The 19,489-nt window shown below is 36.8% G+C and overlaps 5 protein-coding genes across 7 annotated transcripts; 3 read left to right on the top strand and 2 right to left on the bottom strand.

The window, feature by feature from the left end:
• The first annotated feature begins 253 nt into the window (after positions 1 to 253).
• On the top strand, positions 254 to 17,113 carry LOC105212709 (copper-transporting ATPase 1). Of its 3 annotated transcripts, none has more exons than XM_054232497.1 (5): positions 254 to 1,570; positions 2,643 to 3,889; positions 3,957 to 4,733; positions 4,792 to 5,531; positions 16,928 to 17,113. In XM_054232497.1, exons 1-4 carry the CDS (start codon positions 478 to 480, stop codon positions 5,518 to 5,520), a joined length of 3,846 nt encoding a protein of 1,281 aa, XP_054088472.1. In that variant the 5' UTR covers positions 254 to 477; the 3' UTR covers positions 5,521 to 5,531; positions 16,928 to 17,113. The 3 variants fall into 3 exon arrangements, with proteins under 3 accessions (XP_054088472.1, XP_054088471.1, XP_011183178.1); XM_054232496.1 differs by lacking the exon at positions 16,928 to 17,113 and adding an exon at positions 11,340 to 11,545; XM_011184876.3 differs by lacking the exon at positions 16,928 to 17,113 and having other exon boundaries at positions 4,792 to 6,032.
• Positions 6,569 to 11,018, bottom strand: LOC105212710 (nardilysin). The gene is made up of 9 exons (XM_011184877.3): positions 10,487 to 11,018; positions 10,211 to 10,431; positions 9,402 to 10,138; positions 9,120 to 9,326; positions 8,450 to 9,063; positions 8,260 to 8,383; positions 8,027 to 8,187; positions 7,740 to 7,959; positions 6,569 to 7,682 (listed from the first exon to the last, which is right to left on the bottom strand). The coding sequence occupies exons 1-9, from the start codon at positions 10,747 to 10,749 to the stop codon at positions 6,795 to 6,797; spliced, it is 3,435 nt and encodes a 1,144-aa protein (XP_011183179.1). The 5' UTR covers positions 10,750 to 11,018; the 3' UTR covers positions 6,569 to 6,794.
• LOC105212711 (myotubularin-related protein 10-B) lies at positions 11,943 to 15,238 on the top strand. The gene is made up of 2 exons (XM_011184878.3): positions 11,943 to 12,086; positions 12,230 to 15,238. The coding sequence occupies exons 1-2, from the start codon at positions 12,021 to 12,023 to the stop codon at positions 14,498 to 14,500; spliced, it is 2,337 nt and encodes a 778-aa protein (XP_011183180.2). The 5' UTR covers positions 11,943 to 12,020; the 3' UTR covers positions 14,501 to 15,238.
• LOC105212713 (glutaredoxin-related protein 5, mitochondrial) lies at positions 15,769 to 16,581 on the bottom strand. The gene is made up of 2 exons (XM_011184879.3): positions 16,168 to 16,581; positions 15,769 to 16,109 (listed from the first exon to the last, which is right to left on the bottom strand). Exons 1-2 carry the CDS (start codon positions 16,469 to 16,471, stop codon positions 15,901 to 15,903), a joined length of 513 nt encoding a protein of 170 aa, XP_011183181.1. The 5' UTR covers positions 16,472 to 16,581; the 3' UTR covers positions 15,769 to 15,900.
• Positions 16,943 to 18,637, top strand: LOC105212714 (GPN-loop GTPase 1). The gene is made up of 4 exons (XM_011184880.3): positions 16,943 to 17,539; positions 17,602 to 17,831; positions 17,896 to 18,034; positions 18,100 to 18,637. The coding sequence occupies exons 1-4, from the start codon at positions 16,943 to 16,945 to the stop codon at positions 18,289 to 18,291; spliced, it is 1,158 nt and encodes a 385-aa protein (XP_011183182.2). The 3' UTR covers positions 18,292 to 18,637.
• The last annotated feature ends 852 nt before the right edge of the window (positions 18,638 to 19,489 follow it).

Below are 19,489 nucleotides of genomic sequence, written 5' to 3'. Positions count from 1 at the left end.
ACCACAATAACAAATTTCGAGTTATAATCTATTATTATGTCTTGAATCATATATCATCATCATCTCATATGCCTATACTGATATAACGAAATCACAAGTTCTCGTACATACATTCATATTTATTTTGCACACAACCCTCCTTAATATTTGTAAATATCCATTGCACGCACCAATATTATCTGTTTTTATATTTAATATAAATATGTGGCATCACTATTAGAGCTTTTAAATTTGCTTTGTCAAATGCAATTTAACAAGCAGCTTGTCACAAGTCTCCCGTTTTCAGTGAACGAATAAACTACATAGTCGGAAAAAAATAAAAACAATGAAATTTGAAAGTATATCACTTTTATAAGTGTTAACTAGGAAACTGGTTATAATAGTTAAACATTTCGTTAGTAAATTTATTGGTATCAAGTGCAAAAAGAATTCATTTTCTTAATTTAAAGTATAATATAAGCTCGGGGAAACAAAGTTATGAATGAATTGGAAACAGATGGACCAGCCTCAAACGCTTTGACCCCAAAGATCGAACAAGTCTCTCTTATTGGTTTGGAAAATAACATTGGCGAATTTCCCGAAATTAAGAAAACAATGAATAATCAGCAGATCCGCCTGCCGATTGAAGGCATGACTTGCCAGAGTTGCGTAAGGAATGTCGAGAGCACAATATCGGGAAAGCCTGGGATTATAAATGTTCGCGTTGTTCTTGAAGATAAATGTGGTTATTTTGAATATAACCCAGAGCTAACAGATCCCTACAAAATCGCATTTGAAATAGAGGAAATGGGATTCGATTGTCCGTATACACCAAGTACATCACATAATGCATCTGAAAATGCTAAGGAAGGAGATAACTGTGAGGGAGAGGCTCAAATTCGCATTATTGGTATGACTTGCAATTCGTGTGTCCAGAATATTGAAGGAAATATAGGTACAAAACCTGGTATATTAAAAATAAAAGTTAGCTTAGATGATAAGCGCGCTACGGTAAAGTACGATGCAAAACAATTTACGCCCACAGACATTGCGGAAATGATTGATGATATGGGTTTTGAGGCGAGCGTATGGGAAAAAGATAACGTGGGAGACGGAATTATTACAGCAGTGCTTTCATCCGAGCAGAGTTCAAAATCCCCTAAAAAGCAACAAGTGTCAGATGCGAGTCCTTTGAACAATTCTTCAAAAGCTCATGCGGAAGTATCTGTAGATGAAGCACTATCGAAATGCTTTCTGCATATACGTGGTATGACATGCGCCAGTTGTGTAGCAACTATTGAAAAACATTGTAAAAAGATATACGGACTGGATAGTATACTGGTGGCACTACTTGCTGCTAAAGCAGAAGTAAAATATAATGCAAATGTCTTGACAGCGGAAAATATAGCCAAATCCATTACAGAATTGGGATTTCCTTCCGAAATCATCGATGAACCGAGCAGTGGCGAATCAGAGGTTGAAATTGAAATCACGGGTATGACCTGTGCGTCTTGTGTTAACAAAATCGAAACACATGTATTAAAAGTGAAAGGGGTTACTGCAGCGTCTGTTACATTAATGACTCGAAAAGGTATGTGTATGTATAAAGTGAATGCAAACAAATATTGTGTTTGCTTTTACTTTTACTTTATTGGGTTTAAAAATAGTTATAATATAATAATTAAGAATTTATTTATTATGCAATTAAGATTAATCAAAGAGATAAAGTTTAATGACACAAAAATAACTCAGTCAATTGAATCAAAATTTGTTTAATGCACTAGCACCCATATACGTACTCCATATGCATATATATGTATGTATGTATTGTTAAAATAATTTTATTAATATTTTTTCATCTACATGTATGCTTCACTTATCATTAAGCTTATTGCATATTTTTTCAATACACCAATTGTAATATTGCATTTAATATTATTATGAATTTATGAATACGTGGTTGATATAATATACAATATTTCAGGCATGATGTGATATAGTGGCGAAGCAAATGCGATCGGGGCTTCTCAAATATCAAAAAATTTATTTCAAATTCCTTTTTCAATTCACTGCTAGTGCGTGATAACAATAAGATCGATACCCAACTGCTTATCATTGAAAATACTGCCAAGGTATTAAAGTTGTTGCTTAGTTATCAAGCGTAGGAGTAACACTTCTACCTTCATTCGACTTTTTCAATTAAGCCATCATAATTTACTGTTAACCGTGCTTTCAAAAGATATTGGTAACATGTTCGAATGTAGATAACATAAAATTGTAATCATGATATGGTACTTACACATATGGTATACATTTTCCAATGATGTGCAATTATAATTGCAAAGTAAGCAGGCATATACTATATCGACGTCATTTGCATGCATTTGTAAACTCTTTCTTATTTTTCCTTATATTTATGGGTAATATGTCATCATTAAAATGCAATTACACATTGTAGCCGTTATCACATTTGTATAATGTGACATTTGAAATATAAAAAAATATAAAAAATTGTCAAAGATTATTACAAACATTTTTCCAGAGAATGCAAATAACTATTAGGTTACTTTCTTGTAATCCTCAATTCTTTTAAAATTTCTTTATAGTTCATGTTCAATATATTGTAAATCAAATTTAAATTTAATTCAAAATGTGCATTGTAGGTAAATTCCGATATAACACCGAACAGACGGGACCGCGCACCATTTGCGAAGCAATTGAGCAGCTGGGTTTTCAGGCAAGTCTTCACAATGGCAGAGATAAGATGACGCACGACTATTTGCAGCATAAAGAAGAGATTGCAAAATGGCGCAATGCTTTCTTGGTGTCTCTTATTTTCGGCGGTCCCTGCATGGTTGCCATGATCTATTTCATGATGGAAATGAATGACAGAGGTCATGCAGCTATGTGTTGTATAGTTCCCGGATTGTCAATGGAAAACTTGGTAATGTTTCTGCTCTCAACGCCGGTGCAGTTTTTTGGTGGATGGCATTTTTACGTACAATCCTTACGCGCAATACGTCATGGTACCACCAACATGGATGTATTAATTTCTATGGTCACCACAATATCCTATCTCTACTCCGTGGCGGTGGTGATAGCCGCTGTGTTGATGGAGCAAAACTCCTCACCATTAACATTCTTTGATACGCCACCGATGTTGTTGATTTTCATATCTTTAGGTCGCTGGTTAGAGCACATTGCAAAGGGAAAAACTTCAGAAGCGCTTTCGAAACTTTTATCACTGAAGGCGGCTGAGGCTTTGCTGATCGATGTGACTCCCGACTTTGACATCAAATCAGAAAAAGTTATATCGGTGGACTACGTTCAACGTGGTGATGTTCTCAAGGTAATACCAGGTGCCAAGGTACCTGTGGATGGCAAAGTACTCTATGGTCATTCCACATGCGATGAAAGTCTCATTACGGGTGAATCAATGCCGGTTGCCAAACGAAAGGGGGCAGTGGTAATAGGTGGTTCCATTAATCAGAATGGTGTCTTACTTATATCTGCTACTCATACTGGAGAAAATACTACCTTATCTCAGATTGTACGCTTGGTTGAAGAGGCGCAAACTTCCAAGGCTCCAATACAACAGCTAGCAGATCGTATTGCAGGTTATTTTGTTCCTTTCGTTGTGGCAGTATCGTCCATTACATTAATCGGATGGCTGATCGCTGGGTTCATTGATCCGGACCTTGTGCCAGTAGCTATGGAACACAAAATGCACATGGATTCACATGCAATTGTCATTAGTCATGCATTCAAGTGTGCTCTTAGCGTTTTGGCAATTGCTTGTCCCTGTGCGTTGGGCTTGGCCACTCCGACTGCAGTCATGGTAGCCACGGGCACTGGTGCAATCAATGGGGTACTTGTTAAAGGTGCCACAGCATTAGAGAATGCTTATAAGGTATGAGTTATATATTATAAGTTTTTTTTTTCATATTCCGAAAAAATAAATCGTTTCTTTAAAACAGGTTAAAACAGTGGTGTTCGACAAAACGGGTACCATAACGCACGGAATGCCAATGACATCTAAAATAGTTATGTTCGTTAAACCCGCTGTCTGTAGTTTAGCCCGCGCGCTAACTATTATTGGTGCGGCCGAGTCGAACAGTGAGCATCCAATTGCATCTGCCATAGTACGCTTCTCCAAAGATATGTTGGGTTTACAAACATTTGGCAAAACTGAGAACTTTCTCGCAGTTCCTGGCTGTGGCATCAAGGTCACTGTATTGCAGTACGAACAAGCATTACGTCAGGCTACTAATGCTGAGAAAATAATAAACTATGAAAATAACTACCGTTCACATCAAAATACAGTGCATACGGAGAACGGTGCGAGCATTGAAGAACTAATACCGCAGCTGCTTACTAGCAAATCCATGGAGCTCCAGCAGCAACAACAGTTGCTTCAACTAGACGAAACACTATATGGAATCGCAGCAAATGTAGATACTGTCTCAACGGTACTGGGAAGTGAGATAAATGTGCTGATTGGCAACCGTGAATGGATGAATCGCAACGCTATACCCGTGCCACAAGAAATCGACAACTGTATGAGTGAAGAAGAGTCAAAAGGACATACAGCTGTGCTCTGCGCACTGAATGGTCAATTAATATGCATGTATGGGGTGTCAGACATGGTCAAACCTGAAGCGCATCTGGCTGTCTACACGTTGAAGAAAATGGGCATTAACGTGATTTTGCTAACTGGTGACAATGAAAATACTGCTGCAAGTATAGCTCGACAGGTAAGTGGAGAGTAATAGGGAAGAATTATAAATTTAAATGCTTATTATATTATTGCAGGTTGGAATTAAGCGCATCTTTGCCGAGGTTCTCCCATCGCACAAGGTGGCTAAAATACAACTAATACAAGAAAGTGGCGCCCGGGTTGCGATGGTTGGTGATGGCGTCAACGATAGTCCTGCTCTTGCCCAAGCTGATGTAGGTATTGCTATCGCGGCGGGTACAGATGTAGCCGCTGAGGCTGCTGATGTGGTACTTATGCGTAACGACCTGCTTGACGTAGTGGCCTGCCTCGATCTATCGCGTCGCACAGTTCGACGTATACGATACAATTTCCTGTTTGCCAGTATGTACAACCTGCTCGGTATACCGCTGGCTTCGGGTATATTTACGCCCCTCGGTTTCACATTGCAACCGTGGATGGCGTCAGTGGCTATGGCGGCAAGTTCAGTTTCCGTAGTCTGTTCGTCATTAATGCTTAAATGCTATCGTAAGCCATCGGCTGCGTCATTGCGAACACCCGAATATATAAAATATTTGAACCAAGAACGAGAAGGCGAGCACGAACCCGATCAATTGTCCTTACACCGTGGTTTAGAAGACTTGCCGCGCGCCAAACTAAATCGCTCAAACAGTTCTTTGTTGTCACGAATTTTCCTTCAAGGAGGGCCACATAGCCGCTACGATCACAATCAAAGTAGTCTTTTGGAGACGGACGGTGGTGAATTCACACCAAAGATTATAAAGACCAAGAATATCAAGAACGTGACTGAAATGCAGAAACTGTAGAGTGAGACAAGGCAAGTGTAGTAGTATTTGTCTGTAGGCAATGAAATGTAGAAGTTGTTTTTGTTATTTTATATGTTATTATTATATATCTGAGACGTATATAAATTATAAGCATAAGTAGCACACCGCAGAAAATTTTCCATACCTTTAATTTTTTCGTGTTTAATACCAACTCTTTTGTACTTTTTTTACTATGCCAATTGAGAGCATTTACTTTGTACATATGTGTACATATATAATCAATAAGCATCTGCGCTAAGTCAACGGGTACTTAGCGACGAACAAATATTAATTAAGCTAATCTATACATAACATTTTTTTCAACTTTTGCCTATCTACAAATACCCAACCTGAACAATAAAATCCTTAAAGGTGCGACATACCCAATAAGTGTGCATATAAAATCGTTAAACATATTAAACACTATTTTTATATATATACAATATAGTCATACACATACATATACTTCGAAACGATTAAGAATAAAGACCCTGTATCAGTGAAAATCCCAATGAATGCGTCAATTTCTGTTTGAGTCGTTGTCAAGTTGATAAATATCATACAATTGCAACGAAATAAGATATTTGAGTTATTATTCACGATATTTATAATTATATTAATAATAGTATTTGAGAGAAAAATGTTAACATTTGGTAAATGAAGGAAATGATGACTATAACTCATAAATTATTTGGCATATTGAAATATGTGGCTAAAAAGAACAGAAACTACTTCACAAATTGAATATTTACTCGTGGCACAATTAGTTTCACCAACAAAACATTATTATTATTATTATTTATAGAGCAGCACAGATGTTTTTTTTTCAACGCATTGTTGGCTTAAAGCGTAATTATATTACACATGTATGTACAATGTATCAGTATGTACATATTTTTATTCCATACTTCGTCCAAATCAACGAAAATGCCAACACGTTCACACCTACTGTACTTCTCTTTTGACTTACCCTGTTTGACTAAACACGTAGCAACTTCAACAAATTGTTTTCCATGTTTTGTTAGTGAATGATTTTAATACCACTGTCTTTATATGTACACTTGCAAGTGAATTAATTTTATTGACTCAAAAATTTTAAAATTGTTTCAGTTTTTTAAACTACCGCGAATAAAAAGCAGTGATTGCTCATCCAGGGCATATCATTGCTTTTAAATGTATGTGGAACCAACGCCAATCCACTATGTGTTAAGGGTTATTCCGAATGTTCTTTACTAGTCTAATATATTTCAACGCAAAGTTTTCGTCATTATTGTTTAACATTCCTCTATTATTTCCATCGGCGAGCGTTCCGTGCCATTTTCCAACTTGGTTTTGGTAATCGGATACACATGCAAATTTTCCTTGAAGTCTTTAATGTCTACTATTGTTGTAGCGTCCCCATCTTTTGGTATGAATCGCACATCCAACTTGCTGGCTAATGCATTGAATAGCTCTTCGTCATCCACCTCCGACTCGCTGCCACTACTGCTGGCACTGTCAGCATTCGAGTTCTCTTCGTCGCGTGTGGCTGATCGCTTAGAGCGTACTGCGTCCTTATTGCCGATAACTTGTACCGACAACTTACGTAAGTTGGTTCGTTCGTTGTTCAGACAAAAATCAATTATATCCTGCTTAGTTAACGCTCTCAAAACGTCGATTTCACGTCGCCGCCGATCGAAAACATATTCCTCGGACGTGATCTCCTCCCAATTGTGAGACACTTCTTCTGTGAGTGATATATCAACTACCTGCTTGATTTTTATTAACGACTCTCGAACGTGATCGAAATCCTCTTCACTCATCTCTTCCAAAATTTGCAACATTTTGCCGCGAAACACTTCAATTCGTTCGTCCACATGAGCTGCGCTAAACTTCGTTTCTTGTGAATTCACAGCAATTGAGTAACCAATTATGCCATAGTTCATGCGCACTGATGCCGAAACATAGTATCCCAGCTGCTCCTTTGTGCGGAGTGTGTCGAATAATGGTTCTTCAACGAACATCATTAATAGATCCAAAATGCTTTCGACCCGCAGAGAACAGGGTCCAATTTGGTAAAAGTTGCAAATTACAGTGTTCACATCCTCTTCATTGAGAGAACGACAGCGTATGAAGTGGGAACCTTGGGGCAATTGGACGGTACGATTTTCAATGTATTTAGTCTAAAGCAAGGACAATTTATTAAAATATATATGGGTTGCATAGTGAAATTGTTATACCTCTTTGATATTGCGACAATTGAGGGTAGTTAACACGGAATTCATTACATTATGTGCTGACTCCTCCGTTAAATTACCTTGCATTAGTGTCTGCAAATATAACTCACTCGTATAGGCATCCGAGAAATTTAACACGTCGTTTAATGTCAAACTATCTAAGCATTTGTATTTAGTTATAATTGGCCAACGGATGTGCTCCACTATACTCAAACGGATATCCCTAGAAATAAACGAAGTTAGTAATGCTATTTTAGGGTGGGATGAATACTGGTTTGTAAGGGTCTTACTTGTTTAGGGTTCTCGGCTTAATCAACGAATTGAAATAGGATTTCTTCTGATCTGTTTTGAATATATTAAATTGATCTTCCGTTATGTGATCACGCATTGACACCATAGCTTTGGTTATAATGCCCACAAGCAAATGTAATTTCTCATTATAGCCATTCACCTTTCAATGAGTTAAAAAAAAATTAATCAAAAATCCATTTCAATAATCAAACACTCTGTTAATTTCACATACCTTTAGTATAATTCCTTTTTCGGCAGTGTAGAACTGATACGAAAGACCCGCAACCGTGGCTGGATACAACTCTTCACTAAGCCGGAATTTAACTAATCTCTCATAGAGAGCACACAAAGCATCGCTGCAGATATTAATATGTATAAAATTAGTAAATTTTGTTACAATGATAAAAAAGTGTGTTGCGTACTTTTTGGGATCCTTGCGCAATAGTGGCGATATAAAATAGAAGTACATGTAGGCCTCGGGAAGTAGAAACTTATCATCTTGCCTAAACCACAATTCACAAATATCCGTCTGAAGTATCTTCTTAGGGGCAGTTGGTAACTCAGGTTTTCCGTTTTCTTCCCAGTGTAAACGGAAATCATTTGATATAAAACGATTTGGCTTCGGCAAAAACAACTCGGGCATGGGTTTCGACTTTTCCCACAGTTCACGCCATTTTTGTGGAATTTTCATTGTGGTATATTCGGTGCCGAACCATTTTTCCTTTTTGTCATATGTTACATCTTCATATTTGTGTTGCGAGGTGAGCATTATATTAAATCGGAATTCGTTTAAATGCTTTACAACCTCTTGAATGTGATCTTCATTGTATTCATAGTACAACTCAGTGCCAGTCAATATATCCTTCGGTGGATAATATTTCAACTTAACAGCTAATTTTTCGACATTGTCTAAAGCCGGACGCTGAGATTCAAACCGGAAGTTGGTCGCCTCAATTTTTTGCAATTCTGTGTAAGCATCTCTGAATGGCCCGCAACCAGCAAACAGTTTAATAAAGGCAAAAGTAGCAGCAAGAACCTTAAATAGAAATCAGTTAAAAAATATCTTAATATATAATCGTGTTATGTGCGCACCTCGTCAAGATGCTGGAATCCACGATCAGTCAGAAAGATTCCAATAACGAATGAGGAATACATGGAATTTGATTCGAAGCCGCTTTCATCAATCCCCGCTGTAAGTTCCAATGCCCACAAACGTTTTCTCAAAAAGGCACATAAACTGCCTTCTCCCTCGTATCCAATCAAATGTGAGACAAACTGATCTGGTTTTGTCTTATATTGCTATCAGGACGAGATAGGTGTTGGATGTTACGATTAGTAAATGTATGCTATAATTTTAATTATCGATTTCCAAACCTTTATCATAGATGGCAGTACCCATGTAAGTTCTAGTTTGCAAATATTTTCCACAGGCTTAACAAAAAATACTTCTTCGAAAAACTCCTTTCGAAAAGCGTCTCGATAATTGTACGGCGAAAGATCTATACCTGGAAGATCGTTACTAGGAATACCCGAGAAGTGTTTCACAACCATTTGCTCCAACTCGTCAATGGGAAGGCGAGCCTGCACACAAACACACATACGATGTGCACTATAATGTCGCTTTTGAAATTCGTGTAACATTGCATGCAGATCATCATCACTTATCCCATCTTTCAGAGTCTTGAGGTTGCCCCAAGGGAACGTGGCATGTGGGTAGCCTGGTGTGGCGTAGGCAGCTACAAGTTGATCTCGTCGAACTTCGTCGTCATGTACTATTTGCTGAAATTCGGATTCTACAGAATCGCGTTCACGTGTCATTGCTTCTTTTTTCATAAGTGGTGCCTTCAGTAGTGCGGAGAAATAATCCATACTGCTATCTAAATGCTCTTCAGATACCTCAAAGTAGAAGCAAGTTTCTTCGAATTCAGTGTGTGCATTGTCAAATCCTCCGCACTTTTTAATGTGTGCATCAAATGCATTCTCTGCAGGGTACTTTTCTGATCCCATAAAAATCATATGTTCCAGGAAATGTGCTAAACCTTGATATTCGGTAGGTTCCGTGAATGAGCCAACGTCGACCAATAATGCGCAGGCTGCCAATTTTTCGTCACCTGTAGGGTCGATTTGATTTACATTTTAAATTAGCCATTAATAGATAGTGAAATATAGTCGTGTAAACTCACCTTCTTCTGACTCTAAGTCGGAATCACTTTCACCGTTGTCTGTTGTGGATGTGCTCATAGACTCTTCATCTTCGCTACTGGTACTACTACTCTCTTCCGCACACGAGTCTCCTGTGGAATCATAAGATGATGAGGACGACGAAGAAGTTAGTCCACAATGCGGAACCGGTGTAGGGTCAGAGACAAGCAAGGCTCGAATACCATTACTCAATAATAGTGTTCTGGAAAAAAAAGTATGGTCAAACCCAACAACAAACTCGGGAGTATATTTTTTACTTATAAAGTTTTTTGTCGCTTTCCGATTTATCGGGAATTTCCAAATATTTCACAGAAGCTTCTGTATTCACCATGTCTGTGGTTGAGAAATTGTTTTTGAAATATCCAGGACGTGAGAATGTTGAAAAACGTGTTGATGGGAAGTATTCCGATCTAATATTTAGTGATATCGTCTGTGCTACAGGCGTGTAGCGACTGATAGGATTTAAACAATATTCCAAAGATCTTTTTGTCACCAATAATTTCGAAAATCTCCGAATCATAAACTTTCTCACTAACTTCTTGAAATTTGGTCGATCCGTGTATGTTTTTTTTCTTGCCGTACGTTTTACAGGCAATGTTTTGAATTTCGTGAATTAGTTGCAATTTTTTTATTTATAATTTATGAAACGTAATAAAAATTTATTGGATTTTTTTCTTAACCAAATTTACCGCAACCTCCATCGAAAAATGAAAGCAAAGTGACCGAAAATTAAATCCTACTGATGAGTTTTTATTCTTCTCTGTTTGCTTTGACGTTTAGTCCACGTTCGCATTTCACACTACTTTTTGACATTCTCTAATTGGTGAGAGAGTGATTGCAAAGAACCTTTTCTGACGATTCTACACAGAGAACCTTTAACATTATTATACGTTCTCTGCTCTGATTCTATACAACTGTCAAAAAGTGCGCAATAATATTGAACCTTTCATAACTGCATCATCAATAAAATTACAATACCTAATTATAATAAATTTTAGTTGTTTTACTTAAGCATTTCATTTAATTATACAATCAATTACAAAACGTATCAAAAATTGACTAATCAAAATGATACTAAAATAATATGTAATATGTCAATATATGTATTAGTTTTAGGCAAATGCCACCCTGAGTGGATAATTCGGAATGTCAAAGAAAGCAAGAGAACAAAGTGATTTGGAAAATAAGTTTAAAGTGATTGAAAGTGAATTTTATATCTCCAATCTGGTGAAAATTATGAAAATCGTGCAGAAAAATAACTATTAGGATATGGAATGTTTTACAAAAGAAAGCTGTCATCACAAGTGAACCTTTGTTTATCAGCGAAAAGATAAATCAAACCAGATTTATTAAATTATTGGTATGACGTTTGTGATGACACCACATGAATAAAGAAAACAAAATTTGCCAAATTCGTCGGGAAGTACTATCATTACTTATCGCATGCAAAGCAAGGAAAAAAGACAAAAACATCAAATAAAATAGATTTAAGCTAAAGTACAGTTGCTGACGCAGAGGGCGGACGCAGCGTTTGTTCTGGCGTTTGCAACACGCCCGCCCACAAAGCATCTTGCTATTCTCGCGATAGAACGGATAAACCCAACATTATATTGCAACGACGAACACTTCAGTAGTTACATTTCGTTTGCTGAATATTAATATTTAACCAGCACATATAATTGGACAGTGACTACAGCAGCGGTGACAATAACTACGACACCGATTGTAGCACATAGTAAGAAGGTCGCAATAACAAAATAACAAACAGACGATAGGCAATTACCACCAAATATGTCTAGTATATCGGACCGGAAGCGAAATACTTTTTTGAGTTATGTTGCACCCTCACCTGGAGATGTAAGTAAAATAAAATAGCTTCCATTTTATTACATGCTATCGAACTTAATATATTGTTTTGAGGAAAAATGACATCACCTCTCACTGTGCTTTTTTTATACGAGTTGCTATACTTAATAATTTTATATATTGTGATTTAATAGATTCCCCGTCAAGAAGGCAGCGATGACTGGCTTCCAACAGAGCTCCGGGACCTTCATTTGGCTAAACCACGACTGTTAGCTAATGAACTTGTTGTAGCTTCGGCACCCGCTTATCTGTTCTCTGCTATTATGCCAGCTCCCACTGAAGGTTCCGAACTCGATATGTCTCGTCAGGCAGTATTCGGTTTGTTAAGTGTAACCAATTTCAAAATGGCCTTTGTGCCATTACAACGACAGAAACAGGAAACACCTCCCCAAGAATCCTATCAGGAGCATCTTTATTTGCAACGTAACGACGTTACCCTAAATAATATAGATTATGTATACCAGCTGGCAGAGGGTGGTAGAGTCAGCGTAAGTGCATTAAGTGGAGGAAATAGACGTAAAAAACTTGACGCACAACAGAAAGTGATGAGCAGTCGTATTACGGCGCTTCATATTATTTGCAAAAACTTTCGTTTACTTAAATTCGCCTTCCAAAATTCAAGATCTGGCCCTGACTATGGAAAACTGATTGCATCGGCTTTAGCTCGATTCGCATATCCATCGCGTCATGATCTAAGTTTTGCGTACTGTTACCGCGAGCCATATTATTCCATGATAGGAAAATCTAATGTTACTATGTATAGCACAAAGAATGACTGGGCACGAGAGTTAATACGATGCGGTGCAAACGAATGGCAAGTTGTTAGTGCTGATAGTGTGCCTCAATTACAAAACGTATTACAGGCTCCAAAATACACTCTACCACCACACTTTGTTATTCCTAAATGCTGCACAATTGAACGATTTTTGGACTTATCACGAGCCTTCTATGATTCGCGAGCGGCTTTTTGGGTCTATGGCTATGGTAGTGCATCGCTTGTCCGTTTAGCTGAGTTGAAACCTGCAATGCAGCAAGACACTAAAGTGGAGAATGTTACACTTGAACTCGTGAGAAAGTGCGATCCGCGACATGCGTTGAAACTTCTACAATTGACGGATCGTCTTCCTAGTATACAAGATGTACAAAGATCATATTTGAAGTTTCGTCGTCTTTGTACGCCCGAAAATCCGCAAGAATTTCTGGTTCAAGATTCAAAATTCCTTTCAAATGTCGAAAAGTCGAATTGGCTCTTCTATGTGTCACTCTGTCTGCGATATTCGTGTGAGGCTGCAGAATCGTTGCGAACCGGTACAACATGTGTATTGCAAGAAACCAATGGACGGGATTTGTGTTGTATTATATCGAGCCTAACACAAATAATATTAGATCCTCTATTTCGGACAATTGATGGATTTCAGTCTTTGGTACAAAAGGAATGGGTGGCTTTGGAGCATCCCTTTCAAACTAGATTGGGCCACGTTCGTGGCGATGCAGCAGAAGAGGAAGAAAGTCCAGTTTTCTTACTTTTTCTAGACTGTGTGTGGCAGTTGTTGCAGCAATTCCCGGATGAATTCGAGTACAGTCAAACGTATTTAACCACATTATGGGATTCGTGTTTTCTGCCTATCTTTGACACATTTCAATTTGATACTGAGGTGGATCGAGCGCGTGCTGTCAATTTTGGCAATCTGGTACTGCGTCCTGTTTGGGATTGGGGCGAACAGTTTGCTGAGAAAGATAAGGTATTTTTTACAAATCCTTTCTATCAACGCCAACGGCAGGAACAACATAACCGTCGGTCAATAGCGATACCTGCAGGTGCTGTAATGTTACCTGGACTCGCACAAATATCATCAATGAAACAAGGGCAACAACAACGCTTTACAACCATCAATCCGCAATTGTTTGTTACCTCATCTACAATACCAAAGGATCGCTATTTGGAGCCGCAACATCGCATGGCTGATTTGGCAATATGGGAACAATGTTATTATCGTTGGATGCCTATTTTAGAAATCAAACACGGCGGCTTTCCACAGATAGATCTTAATCATCGTTTACTGCTGAGCAACATTGCGAAATTACAGCGTTGCTTAGAACTTCAGGATTTTGATGATCTACCAGATATTTACTATGAACGGACCTGTGAGAAAAGGCCTCTCATAGATAACATTACTAGAAGACGCAACAGCATTGAAATGATCGATGGCGTTGAGCGGCGTCGAAAGTCTTCCTTACCAGCTACTTTGAATGGATTCAATAACAGTGGATTGCTTCCAGAGATTTCGTCTTTTTTTCCCTTTAGCATAAACACAGGCGAATCTGAGCAGCTTATCGACATACTAACAAATAGCAATGAATTCCTGTTAGAAGGATCAATTATGGAACGCCTATCAATCGCATAGCATTCAGAAGATATTTGCAAAATGTCTCAAGCAGCTAAATTCGGCTAAGATGCCAATCTAAAATTGTACTTCTTAGTTAAAGTGTTTGGAAAACCAGTTTTTTTTATTTATACCAATTGGAATTTAGCAACACAATTACATAAAAGAAATATTTATGAACAGTATCGGTATTTTGTAAAAAGAAGTTATACTATTTACTCAAACCATGCAGTACCATCACACTCACACGCTATTATCCAAGAAATCAAAAATTTAAAATTCTTAATACATACCTTATACGAGAACGTTATAGTATTATATACCTACACATATATTTTGCTACTTTAATATTCATTTAAATTTTTAGTTTTTTTTTTCTTAGAAACTACCGACTATTCGTATAAAAGATTATTTTATTACAAATTTATTGAAATGAGGACAGTTGTGTATGTTGAAACGGAAAATTCTTACACTTTAGACACGTATGAATTGTTTGTATTATATAGGCGTATTTGAATAATAGTTGCAGTTTTCATGCAATTGAATGTAACATTGAAATTAAAATTTATCAAGGTGGGGTTTTGCTTGGTATCGGTTCGGACCGATAAAAAATAACGATTTAGCCCGACCACATGATAATCGTAATAAAATACAGCCCCAATGTCTTTACGATATTCCTAAAATTGATAATACATAAGTATATATATTTAAAAAAATAATAAATAAATATTTATTATATTTTAACATTTCACACGTAAATCACTAAAGAAATATGTGTAATCGAAGAATAGTTTAAAAAATAAACCTTTAAAATACATTCAATGTATTGTTGAAAAGGCAAAGCGATAATAAAATTGAAGTTATACAAAAATTTATTTTTAATCCGGAGATATTTGTAACGAGAACACTGTGATTGCAGTATTACATATAATAGCTAGGTGCAAAGTCTGCCATGTTAAAATAACGGTTTACTATTAATAATTTCGCGAAAGTTTTAAGCAAACTTAGTCTACCCAGTGATTTCTTCGATATTTTTTATATAAGTCGTATTTACTTGTAAATGGCTCCGCACCGAAAAAATAAAGTTCAGTCGGTGGAACAACTACATCATCGCGCCGCTTTCTCATTAGCTATAATAATTGCTAATATGGCATTTAGCGAACATCGGCAATATTGTATGGAACTATTGCAAATTCATCACCCTACACAAGTTTATGTGAAAATTTTGGAACTGCTTGCTTTTGCGGAATATAACCATCGTAGGAAGCGTAACTAGAAAATGCGTGGTATTGGTTAAGATACTAAATTCAACGTCATTTTATTCGTATTTCATGATGTAAACGAATAATTATTAAATATTAATTCGCAAAAATTACATAAGCGACCAACAAATTTTTTAAAAATGGAAAATCTCAAAGGTTTCACTTTTGATCGGGTTTAGTGTCTTTTGGAGAGCCTTTGTCTGCATTTTGAGCTTCTGTCAGCAGGAGTGATTCTATGCCAACCTTTTTTAACTCGTCGATCAAATCTCCACTTTGGTGCATTTGCAATAAAATATCACATCCACCCACAAATTCGCCATTTATATAGACCTGGGGGATAGTGGGCCAATCGGAAAACTCTTTGATACCTGAAAAAAAAAAAAATGATAAGCAATAGTTTGGAAAACACTGTATTTTGGGTTCTACTTTGTCGCAGTTCATCGCTTTGAAGCACATCATGTGCGTCGTATTGTACACCATGCATTCGTAATATTTGCACCACTGCATTGCTGAAGCCGCATTTTGGTGTTTCGGGATTACCCTTCATAAATATTACTACTTTATTTGTATTTACAAGCTGCTTCAATGTGTCCTTATTGAATGTGGGCTGTTTGGTGTTGCTGGTTGTACCAGTAGCTGTTGAGGCGCTTTCATATCGTTTAATTACTGACATACGTTGTGCAATCCCCGCCTGACGGAATAGCTGTCGTAGTATTAATCTTCCAGACATTTTCTAGTTTTCAATTTTTCGATTTCTAATTTTGTTAAATAACAAACAAATTTCGATCACTTCCAATTTCTTCCGCTTTTTGACAGTCAGCTGTTTTGATTTTGCATATGTTTCTTAATTGAGGTTATTTTTAAGTTTGCCACACTAAAGAGTTTTATAACATATTTGAAAGCTGTATTATTTGTAAGATGACACTATTTAGAAATAATTTTACATTAAACAATTTCCAAATAAACTATAGAAACCAAGTAAGTTAGCCAAAGAAAGTATGGTTTAACTAATATTTATAGAAGTTTGGACGTCCGGAATGGTAAAAAAATATGCCGGGAATAATATGTGGCAGCTCGTTCATTAGCACATAAATTTTAACATTACGGCATCTCTTGAACTCGTATTTCTACCGCGTTTTTGTTTGCAAAGTATTTTTAACAATTTATGTATTTTTGTATACTTTAGCAAATAAAATAAATAATGGCGAGTTCTAGTTCCAAGGCAAGTTCATCAACTGGTGAGGGGACCCCAATTGCAACAGAACAAGAACCAGTATCGGCACCAGTATGCTTGATTGTGCTAGGCATGGCTGGCTCTGGGAAGACTACTTTCGTTCAGAAGCTTAATCAGCTTTCTTTTGATCATTTCAAACCGTATGTGATAAATCTTGATCCGGCGTGTCGTGAAACTCCGTATCATGCCAACATTGACATCAGAGACACTGTGAACTACAAAGAAGTTATGAAACAGTATAAACTTGGCCCGAATGGTGGAATTGTCACCTCGTTGAATTTGTTTGCCACTAAATTTGAAAAGGTGGTCGAGTTAGTAAGGCGTGCTGGACAACAGGGACACAAATGGTGTATTATTGATACACCTGGACAAATTGAGGTATTCACATGGTCCGCTTCCGGTACGATAATCACTGAGGCATTGGCAACCATGTTTCCAACAGTTGTAGTCTATGTGATGGATGTAGTGCGTTCCATAAGTCCGACCACATTCATGTCGAATATGCTGTATGCCTGCTCTATATTGTATAAAGCGCGTTTACCCTTCATAGTGGCACTCAACAAGGTGAGTGTACTGCAATGACTTATTAGAACCGATTTTCACGAGAGTTTTTTTTTATTTTAAAGATAGATGTGCAGGACCATGATTTTGCTGTCGAGTGGATGAACGATTTTGAGGCTTTCCAGGAGGCACTAGAGAAAGAACAAAATTATATCAGTAATTTGACAAGAACGATGTCTCTTACACTCGATGAGTTCTATCGCAATCTGCGGACGTGTGGGGTATCTTCAAAAACTGGCATTGGCTTTGACCGATTTTATGATTTAGTGGCCGATTGTGCGAAAGAATATGAACGGTAACGTAGATATAACGTATAATATAAATTTGTGTATAATTGTGTTCTCCTTGCTCACTTGCAGGGATTACAAAACAGAATATATGAAATTACGAGAGGCCAAACTAACTGAAGAGGCGAAAATGAAGGAAAGTAAATTAGCTGCGATTGTAAAGAGCAAAGGTGAAGGAAGCGAGGTACCTTTGGGTGGTTTTGTAGAAGAGGTAAGTCCAAGATCCATATGAAATACCAATATATGTGCTTATGTTATGTGTGTAATTTTTTTTAGGTCGCTCTTGGGCGAGAATTGTCCGATATTTACCTGAAACACCCTGGAAATGAGAGTTCTGAGGACGAAGAAGGGCGGGAAGAAGAAGCGCCTACCTTTAATGAAGATCATGTGGAGGAACAAAACTTCAACCAGTTCGTGAAACAGCATACGGATGCTCAAAGGGAAAAAATAAACAAGCCTGACATGTGAAGAAGAACGCCTGTTTCCGACGAAATACTGCAATTATCGAACGGCGTTTTCGGAAGTCGATTTCCCAACAATAATTTTACATTATTTGTATTCATGTATATATACTTTATTAATGAGTTAAGTTGAGAAGATTTTTGGGCGCAAAAGCTAAGTTGTGTTAGTATTAGGCGTTACAATTTGCCGGCTTAGAAGATAATTGCAATGTACGCTCTCATATAGATATGCAGGCTTATATTTGTGTTTATGTAATCATTATTAGTTATGAATTTGTAGTAACTTGTAAATTTATATATAAATATGTGTCCTCCTCAGGATTGTATCATAAAATAAAAATTTTGTGATGACTTAGTAAAAAAAAAGAAAAAAAAAAATAAAGCACTGAGTAATTATGTTATAAATAGGTATAATTATTTTTCAGTGTAATCGATACAAGGAGTTTTGGAAATGAAAACTATAATTGGAAACTTTTTACGTAGGGGTAGGTAGAGGTGTTTCGCATTTTTAGCTAATTTATTTATGTTCCCAATCATTACTTCTTGAAGTTATAAATCTTGATCTGAAAATTTCCTTTCATTTGACACCAAGTACATCAAAATCGGTTCAGATTTACCCGAGTTATATCCATTCAAAATAATGGTGTCATGTGAAAAAGAATTCTCACCGTCCCAATTTCGTCACATCTGGATGCGCATAAAAACGTTAAAAAAGATGGAAATGGTTAATATTTTCTGCTCTTAATTTAATTTGGATATCAATTAAAACGAAACAATTTAGAAAATGTGTAAATTTCGGCAAATTCTATAAGAAATTTCGATTTCAAAAACCTTCTAAAAAAATTTTCATTTCCAATTTTCACCCATTTGCGTTTCTAAAATATAACAATGTATACATGAAAATGGTGTAGAATTCTCCGAGCTACTCGAATATATAAACTTTTTTACTAACTTGTGGGCTTGATCAAATTTTATTGCCAAAAAACACGATTTTTACACTCAAACTGTCGCAAATAAGTGTTAATAATTAATATATTTGAAGAGTTAGAATTCTACAAAGTGTCTCAGAAGATGCGCAATTTCTCGAAGAATAAGTTAGCAAAAAAAATTTCATCAAAATTCGCATTAAAACCGCTGTTTTGCGCAATTTTCACTTTGCAACTGAAATGACACATGAATGTATGTAGGCCATTGCAAAAACATTA

Source organism: Zeugodacus cucurbitae, chromosome 5 (genome assembly GCF_028554725.1).
Source record: "Zeugodacus cucurbitae isolate PBARC_wt_2022May chromosome 5, idZeuCucr1.2, whole genome shotgun sequence".
In the NCBI taxonomy this organism is placed as follows: Eukaryota; Metazoa; Arthropoda; class Insecta; order Diptera; family Tephritidae; genus Zeugodacus; species Zeugodacus cucurbitae.
This window is presented reverse-complemented; position numbering and strand designations above follow the sequence as displayed.

Bases quoted from the DNA above. Each gene is read 5' to 3' on its own strand.
- LOC105212709 (XM_054232497.1), top strand. From the start codon at position 478: ATGAATGAATTGGAAACAGATGGACCAGCCTCAAACGCTTTGACCCCA. The intron at 3,890-3,956 runs GTATGAGTTATA...TCTTTAAAACAG, and splicing joins CATTAGAGAATGCTTATAAG to GTTAAAACAGTGGTGTTCGA. The intron at 4,734-4,791 runs GTAAGTGGAGAG...ATATTATTGCAG, and splicing joins CTGCAAGTATAGCTCGACAG to GTTGGAATTAAGCGCATCTT.
- LOC105212710 (XM_011184877.3), bottom strand. From the start codon at position 10,749: ATGATTCGGAGATTTTCGAAATTATTGGTGACAAAAAGATCTTTGGAA. The intron at 10,432-10,486 runs GTAAAAAATATA...TTTTTTTTCCAG, and splicing joins AGCGACAAAAAACTTTATAA to AACACTATTATTGAGTAATG. The intron at 8,384-8,449 runs GTACGCAACACA...TAATATCTGCAG, and splicing joins TTGCGCAAGGATCCCAAAAA to CGATGCTTTGTGTGCTCTCT.
- LOC105212711 (XM_011184878.3), top strand. From the start codon at position 12,021: ATGTCTAGTATATCGGACCGGAAGCGAAATACTTTTTTGAGTTATGTT. The intron at 12,087-12,229 runs GTAAGTAAAATA...GTGATTTAATAG, and splicing joins TTGCACCCTCACCTGGAGAT to ATTCCCCGTCAAGAAGGCAG.
- LOC105212713 (XM_011184879.3), bottom strand. From the start codon at position 16,471: ATGTCTGGAAGATTAATACTACGACAGCTATTCCGTCAGGCGGGGATT. The intron at 16,110-16,167 runs GTAGAACCCAAA...TTTTTTTTTCAG, and splicing joins AAGCGATGAACTGCGACAAA to GTATCAAAGAGTTTTCCGAT.
- LOC105212714 (XM_011184880.3), top strand. From the start codon at position 16,943: ATGGCGAGTTCTAGTTCCAAGGCAAGTTCATCAACTGGTGAGGGGACC. The intron at 17,832-17,895 runs GTAACGTAGATA...GCTCACTTGCAG, and splicing joins TGTGCGAAAGAATATGAACG to GGATTACAAAACAGAATATA. The intron at 18,035-18,099 runs GTAAGTCCAAGA...AATTTTTTTTAG, and splicing joins TGGGTGGTTTTGTAGAAGAG to GTCGCTCTTGGGCGAGAATT.